General features: G+C 61.2%; 2 protein-coding genes across 4 annotated transcripts; one reads left to right on the top strand and one right to left on the bottom strand.

The window, feature by feature from the left end:
* Positions 1-472: 472 nt before the first annotated feature.
* Positions 473-3,822, bottom strand: MRPL34 (mitochondrial ribosomal protein L34). The gene is made up of 3 exons (XM_077122036.1): positions 3,691-3,822; positions 1,294-1,526; positions 473-1,115 (listed from the first exon to the last, which is right to left on the bottom strand). Exons 2-3 carry the CDS (start codon positions 1,503-1,505, stop codon positions 899-901), a joined length of 429 nt encoding a protein of 142 aa, XP_076978151.1. The 5' UTR covers positions 1,506-1,526; positions 3,691-3,822; the 3' UTR covers positions 473-898.
* On the top strand, positions 3,241-8,113 carry ABHD8 (abhydrolase domain containing 8). Of its 3 annotated transcripts, none has more exons than XM_077122031.1 (5): positions 3,241-3,412; positions 4,582-5,335; positions 6,947-7,117; positions 7,255-7,471; positions 7,915-8,113. In XM_077122031.1, exons 2-5 carry the CDS (start codon positions 4,590-4,592, stop codon positions 8,056-8,058), a joined length of 1,278 nt encoding a protein of 425 aa, XP_076978146.1. In that variant the 5' UTR covers positions 3,241-3,412; positions 4,582-4,589; the 3' UTR covers positions 8,059-8,113. The 3 variants fall into 3 exon arrangements, with proteins under 3 accessions (XP_076978146.1, XP_076978145.1, XP_076978147.1); XM_077122030.1 differs by lacking the exon at positions 3,241-3,412 and adding an exon at positions 3,823-4,087; XM_077122032.1 differs by lacking the exon at positions 3,241-3,412 and adding an exon at positions 3,823-4,204.
* The last annotated feature ends 114 nt before the right edge of the window (positions 8,114-8,227 follow it).

The following is an 8,227-nucleotide window of genomic DNA, read 5'->3' as shown; positions in this document are numbered from 1 at the left end:
CCGACGACATGCGTCCTGACCTCTGCACAGTCCCTCCCACGTCTGAGCCTTCCCAGCCACTACTACCTCCTCCGGAAAGCCTTCCTTAACCAAATTCCTCCCAAGTCCAAGTCTGGCACCTCCCGAGCTTCCCACAGTCCTGTCCCGCTGCGTCTAAGCTGCTTGGGTGCAAAACCTCTCCCCCACGATCCCGACAGCCCTTCGAGGACAAGGACTGGGCACCCAGCACCCAGCAGGCACCCTTGATGTTAAGTACTTAAGCGGGACCTGCTGTTGGCAGTGTTATTACCCCAGGAATGATACAGCAAAGGAGAGAAACAAAACCTCATTTAGAGCAAAGTGAGCTTCAGAAAGGCAAAGCCTTCCCCTGTGCCACACAACCCATCCGCGGTGGGCAGGTGGAGGATTCGGGACACCGCGCTTCCCCCACCACCACCACTGGTCTTGGCACCCTGTGGAAGTTATGACATAATAAGTGGGAATTTGAACATTTATTAGGCACTTAATGATATTAAGGAATTATTGCTATTTTTTTTTAGGTGTGAGAAGCTTTGAGGTCACGTTTTAAAGCGTCATCTTAGATGCATTGTGACATATTTACAAAAGAAACGATGCCTGATTCGCTTCAAAATAACACTGGGGGCGGCGGGATGGGTCATGGGTGGCGATAGTTGGGGGCCACGGGGGTACTGGGTACGTTGAAATTCACTGTTCCAGTCTGTGGTCATTGTAAATGTTTGAAATTCTGCCTAGTTCAAAAGCGGAAAGACTTCTCGCCCTTCCAGTCCCACCCCAAATCTCCACCCCGTACTCTGGGGAGCACTCATGTTCGGATTGTCCCCGCTCCCCAGACGAGGAAAAACCCTTTACTGGAGGTCCCGCCGGCAGCATCGCACCCTCAGTGGCTCAGCGACTTGCGGCCCTTGTGCATGCGGCGAAGAATGACCTGGACGCCGGCCGGGGTGCTCAGACGCCGGACCCAGCCGTGCTTGTGCTTGCGTTTGATGTTGCTCGGCTGGTACTCGTTCCCACGCGCCTTGCCCCGGGCCTGCTGCAGAGACGGGAAGCCCCAGGCGTCCGGGAGCCCCAGCCAGGCCCGAGGCTGGAACCACGTGCTGGGGCAGATTGACAGAGAAAAACGTCAGCAGGGCTGCTGTGTGACTTCGGGCGCGGCACACAACCTCTCTGAGCCCCCAATTTCCTGCCCCGGCGGCGTCACGGTGGGGGACAGCCCACGCCAGCCCGACACCGCCTCACTCCTAAATCTGGGGAACGGTTCCCCTGGGTACTCACCTGCCCCCCAGCAGCGCCGCCGACCTACCGCCGCGGCCCCACAGGCGACCCAGAGTACCCGCCAAGGAAGCCATGTCTCGCCGGGACAACGCCGTCGCTGCCGACGGCGGTGCCGCAGCCGCAGAACGAAGTCTTCTGGGAAATGTAGTTCCTCCTCCGGCGGAGGCCTTGCCGCGGAGGCCTCCGGGACTTGTAGTTCCACGCCTGCGCATCAAAGGAGCCGGCGTCCGTGCCTGCAGGGAAACGTAGTTCTTCGGGTAAACGAAAGGTGGCGCGAGAGCGGCGCCTTCTGAGCATGCGCATTATGCCCGAGGTGGGGTATGCTGGGAGTTGTAGTTCCTTCTGTCGCCCTCCAGAGGGTGCCCCGTGGTGGCCGTGGCGCAGCTGGTGGTAGCCGCAGGAAACGGCTGGTCTGATCACCGCCCACCCCCAGCGGGAGCCGGGCAGATGGCACTCAGCTGGCTGGCAGCTTCTCTCTGTCCCCTGCCAAGTCTCCGCCCCTTGGCGGGGAGCCCAGGAGGCCCGAGATCTAGCTGGCTGGGTGTCCTTGGCGTGGTCCCTGCCTCTCCCCAGGGCATCAGCATCTCGGTGGTAAGGTGCACGGGCCGCACGTTTATCTTTGCCGGTCTTGCCCTCCTTCTGGCTCTGATACTCAGATCTGAGCCCCTCCCCTGTCACTCACCCTCCGTGGCTCCCTCTTGCCCCAGGGGAAAATGTCCAGCAACTGGGGCAGGCACGTGAGGCACTCTACACACACACCTCTGGGTTGCAGCCACACCCTCCTCTCTGCCTGATGTCCCCTTGCTCATCCTCTTAAACCCTCCCCATGTGCCCTCCTCTGCCTTTTCCCCTCACCCTCGTCTCTCCTTCTGGCCAAACCGAGATCCTACATGGCTGGGAGTGTTTGCCCCAGGTGGGGCCGGGAAGGGCGGTGAGAGCCTGACCTGCGGCCGAGTCCCTCCCGGTGGACGCCCCAGCCTCTCCCAGCCGGGGGTGGGCCCAGAGAGCTGTGGGGAGCGTTTGCTGAATGAATAACCGTGCAGTCTCCCAGGAGCGCCCTGAGTGGGAAGGCAAGACCTGACCCAGCTCAGGCAGCAAATTCCAGGGGCAGGGAGTGGGCTCCTGGCGAGGAAGCCATTAACTCTCGGGCCTCTGGAGCCCCTACCGCGGCGCCGTCATTTAGCAGACAGCCATTGCAATGATTTTTTTTGATGAATGTAAGGTCCAGTGCTGACTGCTTGACCTTCACAGAGAACTCTTGAGGGATTAACTTCACCAAGAAATAAATGGGGGCTCGGGGCAGTGAAGTGGATGGCCCCAAACCACATTTCCAGCAAGGGGCAGGGGCTGGATTTGAACCCGTGGCTATCTAAGGGCCTCAGCCTGGAACACGGAGCTGCCCCCTCCGGTGCCCCCTCCACTGCATCAGCAGCCATCGGTTGAGCAGGCTGGTGTGGGAAACTCCCAATTCCCTACTTACTTACGGTTCAAAGTTTGAGCAAATACAAATTACTGGGACGTGGCCTCATCCAGCCTCGGGGTCAAGGCCCACCTCTGCCCCCACCCCCACCCCGCCCCTTTGCCTTGTGACCTTGTGCAAGGACCTGTCTTTTATGAGCCTCAGTTTCCCTACCCGAAAACGGAGGAAATAGGGCAGTTCCGAGAAAGGGGCTGGCTGAGGAGACCCCAGAAAGCGATGGGAGGGACCTGGCTGCCCTTCAGGGGAGCCTGCAGACCCCAGACTACGACCCCTTCTCTGCCTGGGTGCAGGCCCAATCCCTCCCGCCAACTCGGTGAGCCCCCGAAAGGGGCGGGGCCGCAGTTCCTAGAGCCCGCGCCCAGGTCGGCGCCGCCGCCTCTGATTGGTCAGCTAAGTAGGACAGCTCAGGGCGCAACCGCGATTGGCGTAGGCGCCCGCCGGTCCGTACGCGGTCCCGCCCCACGAGGGAGGGAGTTAAAGGGCCGGCTGGCATCGCGGCGGCGGGATGCCCCAGCGCTGAGCGCCCCGGCCCGCGCCCGCCCGACCCCGCGTCACCATGTAAACGGCGCCCACAGGCGACGGTGGCTTCTCCGTCCGGGACCTCTCCGCCCCGCCCCGGGCCCCGGGGCACTCGATGAGGTGAGCTGGGAGCGGGCCCGGGGCGGAGGGCGCCGGGGTCCCCGGGGCCTCCGTGTCGGAGGTGGGGGGCCCGCGAAGCCCTTGCCCAGGCTCCTAGGAAGCTGCGGAGCCCCGGCGGCTAAGAACCCACCGCGGGGCTCACGGGCACCCGAGAGGCGGGGGCCTGGCGCCTCGCATCTGCGTCCCGCTCCGCAACCCGGAGTAGGGGCCCCGCCCGGGGTGGGGGGCGCGGCTGCTCCCCCTCTTTCAGCTCGTGGAGGGCCCATCGCGGGCTGCACCTTCAGCGTGCGTTCACCCCTCTGTGCCCAGGTTGGGGGTCCAGGAGGGGAGGGATCTCCATCAGCGCCCCCAGGCCCTAGACAATGGGGGTGCACTGCATGGGGCTCCCCCTCGCGTTATGTAACCTCCTGCGGTTGCCATGGACACGGCGGGGGGTGGGTGGGCCCAAGCGGCCGGGATGCAGCATGGAGGCCCCCAGAGGCCTGTCCATCCCAGTTCCCATGGCCACCATTATGCCTTCTTATGACAACCCCCCAGATCCGGGCTACCAACCTGGGGTACAGGGAGCAGCCCCTCACCCCACGGATCTGGGCCTCAGCTTGCCCCTCTGTGAAATAGGCTTGGCTCACCCCAGAGGCGGGAGCTCTGGGAGACCCCTTGAAATGAGTAGCTTGAGTGAGAATGGGGTCCCCCCTCGTTTGTCACTTTCCGGGGACCAGGGGCAGAGCCACTGGGGGTCAGCACCCTTCAGGATGCCTTAGGAGGCCCTTAGAAAATGCTGGCTTAGGGAAAGTGAGTTCATGAAAGATTGCATACATGAATGAATGAATGAATGAGTAGATGAATGAATGGGTTTAGGAGGCCTCAACTGCCTAAAACCCAAGGTGGGGTGGGAGGGTGGTCTTCAGGGCTTGGACCAAACTTGCCACTATGCCCCCTCCTCTAGGAAGTCCCCCTGACTCTCAGCAACTACCTTAGCCCTTCTCATTGGCCCCTTCCCAACTCAAGTTCAAAGAAGGACCTTTCTGGTGCCTCTGCACCCCAAAGCCGGAGCTGGAGAAGGGGTCTCCCAGTTGGGCCCCCCTGCCCCACGTGGCCTCGGGTGGGCGCTGGGGTGGCTGAGGCCTTCCCCTCCCCTGGTCCCTGAGTTGGCTGCTGCTCCCTCCCAGGACGCACCATGTTGACAGGGGTGGCGGATGGCATTTTCTGCTGCCTGCTGGGCGCGCAGCCCAACGCCGTGGGCCCCCTGGAGAGTGTGGAGTCCAGCGACGGCTACACCTTCGTGGAGGTCAAGCCGGGCCGCGTGCTGCGGGTGAAGCACGCCGGCCCCGCCGCGGCCCCCTCCCCACCGCCGCCGCCGCCGCCGCCGGACCCGGAGCAGGGGGACCGCTCGGGCCTGGTGCGCTGCCAGCGGCGGATCACCGTGTACCGCAACGGGCGGCTACTGGTGGAGAACCTGGGCCGGGCGCCGCGGGCCGACCTCCTGCACGGGCAGAACGGGGCCGGGGAGCCCCCCGCCGCCCTGGAAGTGGAGCTGGCCGACCCCGCGGGCAGCGACGGCCGCTCGGGCCCCGGCAGCGCGGGCAGCGGCAGTGGTGGGCGGCGGCGCCGCGCCAGGCGCCCCAAGCGGACCATCCACATTGACTGCGAGAAGCGCATCACCAGCTGCAAGGGCGCCCAGGCGGATGTGGTGCTGTTTTTTATCCACGGTGTGGGCGGCTCTCTGGCCATCTGGAAGGAGCAGCTGGACTTCTTTGTGCGCCTGGGCTACGAGGTGGTGGCCCCTGACCTGGCCGGCCATGGGGCCAGCTCTGTGCCCCAGGTGGCGGCCGCCTACACCTTTTACGCGCTGGCTGAGGACATGCGCGCCATCTTCAAGCGCTATGCCAAGAAGCGGAATGTGCTCATCGGGCATTCCTACGGGTGAGAGAGCCCCGGGCTGGGGCTGCGGCTGGGGGCTGGGGGTCCCCACGGGGACACCAAATGCCATTTCCCTCCTGGAAAAAATGCCATGAATACCTGCCACATTTTGCAATGTTTTCCATGCACCCCTGGCCTCTTCCCACTGGAGCCAGGAGCGATGAGAATGAGAATAAAAGATGTCTCCAGGCATTGCCAAAAGGTCACATAGCCAGCAAAATGGCCCCTGGTGTGGATGTGTGATCTTAGATGAAGTTCAGACATTGGGAGCGCTGATAGTTCCCTCTGTGTGGTCAAGGAAATGCTAGTAGGAATCTCATAAAGTCTGTTTAGGAAGGCATAGATGGCTGTTATCTGTTCTCCCTAATAAGGTGATAATTCCATCTAGCGTTTACTGAGAGCCGGCACCATGGAAGGAAAGCTTTGGGCTGTGGGACCCAACTACTACAAAGCAGCATTACACTCAACTGGCAAGGAAAACCAGCCAGACTGAGAACCACTGTTTTAGCGAGTTTGGCCAATGCAATAAGACAAGAAAAAAAAAAAGTTACTTAAATATCCCAGAAAAGGGAATCAGGGTCCAGAGGTAACATGGGTGGGTTTTATTTGGTTAGTTAGCCTCCCCAAAAAGTCAATGCTTATGCCAACTGACTCCTCCAATTAAATGAGCACCCAAACTGGTAGTTCCTGTTGACTCCTTTACATGTGTTAAATAACAACAATGCTATGAGGTCAGTGCAGTGACCATTTCACAGATGTGGAGACAAGCTCAGAGAGGTCAAGCAACCTGCCCAAGGGCACACAGCAAGTCTGGCATGATCAGGTCTGCCTGAGTCCTGCCTCTGTTTACACAGTGGCTCGATGATGGAAGCTCATTGAACCTTTGCTTTATTTACTGCAGAGATCCACAGACTTTTTCTTAAAGGGGTAGATAGTAAATATTTTAGGCTTCTGACCACAAGGTCTTCCCTACAGTTTCTCAACTGCAGCCACAGTAGAACAAAAGCAGCCAGAAAGGAATGAATGTGGTTGTGCCGATGGAAAACTTTATTTACAAAATACCATTTTACCAAATTGTAAACTTTATTTACAAAAGCTTGCCGACCCCTGCTTTAGAGGGAATGATGAGCTGGACTTTGGGCACCCTGAGACTGCACCCCTCCACCTGGCGTAAGGCAGGCTGGTGGGCCACGCCCAGAGGCGTGTGGGGTGGCTGGCTTATCCTTCCAGGGAAGAGTTATGCAGGAAACTGGGCGATCTTCTCTGGGGAGCTGAAGGGTTCTTTCAATCATTTAATCGATTGCTTTCCCAATGCTTGGAAATAAATCATTACTCTTTCCCTTTTGGGGGGATCATGGAGCCTTTGAGAATCCAATCAGAATTCTGGAGCCAGCTCCTCTGTCCAAAAAAATTCCTTCCTTGAAACATGTGATGTTGATGATGTTGCAATTTGGGGGCATCCGAGATGCACCAACCCCCCCCCAACAGATGCCCATGGACCCCAAGGGACCTGCCTTGTGGGGTGAGGGGAGGGCATCACCCAGCTCTTGCTCCTGGCCTTCCTCTGCCCTGCTGACCACCAGCCTTCGCCCGCCCTCCCTTCCTCCCTGGCAGCGTCTCCTTCTGCACCTTCCTGGCACACGAGTACCCGGACCTGGTTCACAAGGTGATCATGATAAACGGTGGGGGCCCCACGGCCCTGGAGCCCAGCTTCTGCTCCATCTTCAACATGCCCACCTGCGTCCTGCACTGCCTGTCACCCTGCCTGGCCTGGAGCTTCCTCAAGTGAGTGTCCCCATGCCACCCTCCGGGGAGGGTTCCCAGCCTCTCCCGGGGCTGCAGTGGGCAGGGAAGGGCGGTCTGCTACCACGGGGTGGGGGCTAGCACCAGGGGCTTCCCGGCCATGCCTCTCCCTCTGCCAGGGCTGGCTTTGCCCGCCAAGGGGCCAAGGAGAAGCAGCTGCTGAAGGAGGGCAACGCCTTCAACGTGTCGTCCTTCGTGCTGCGGGCCATGATGAGCGGCCAGTACTGGCCCGAGGGGGACGAGGTGTACCACGCCGAGCTGACCGTGCCAGTCCTGCTGGTCCATGGCATGCATGACAAGTTCGTGCCGGTGGAGGAGGACCAGCGCATGGCTGAGGTAGCCCTGGGCCCAGGTGCCAGGGAGGCGGGGGTGGGAGCCAGGGGACACCGCCAGGTGTCTTCCTGGGGTGCAGGCTATGGAGCTGTAAGGGACCCCCAAAGGGCTCTGACAACCTGGGAGATTATTTTGGTTGGAATGGGCTTTTTTATTGTGGGGCCATGGAAGACCGTTTTTGGCTGCCTCAGCTTGGGGACAGGGGTGCCCCTGGCATCTGGTGAGTGGGACCCAGGGATGCTGCTGTATACCCTCGGATGCCCAGGACAGACCCCCCACACCCCACGACAAAGAACAGCCCCTACCCGAGCAGGGAAATCCTGTTGCAGACAGGTCATAGGCGCCTAATAAATGCCAGTTGGATGGATGCGGGCGCCCTGCGCCTGGCTCCCCGGCGGGTGGGAGGGGACGGATGAAAGGTAGACAGCAGGAGGAACTTCCCGCAGATCTTGCTCCTGGCCTTCCTGAAGCTCATCGATGAGGGCAGCCACATGGTGATGCTGGAGTGCCCCGAGACCGTGAACACGCTGCTCCACGAGTTCCTGCTGTGGGAACCGGAGCCCGCGCCGCTGCCCGCGCCCGAGAAGTAGTAGGTGCGGGGAGGCGGCACCCCTTGGACAGTCGCTGCGCGGGCCAGGCGGCAGCCGGGAGCGGCGGTGCGGCCCCGCGTGGGGGCCGCTCGCCCCGGTGAGCGTGGTCAGGCCGGGAGACGCCCCCAGGCCGGCGGGGCGGGGCGTCGGGGAGCCGGGGGCGTGGCAC

This window comes from Tamandua tetradactyla, chromosome 11 (genome assembly GCF_023851605.1).
Source record: "Tamandua tetradactyla isolate mTamTet1 chromosome 11, mTamTet1.pri, whole genome shotgun sequence".
In the NCBI taxonomy this organism is placed as follows: Eukaryota; Metazoa; Chordata; class Mammalia; order Pilosa; family Myrmecophagidae; genus Tamandua; species Tamandua tetradactyla.
This window is presented reverse-complemented; position numbering and strand designations above follow the sequence as displayed.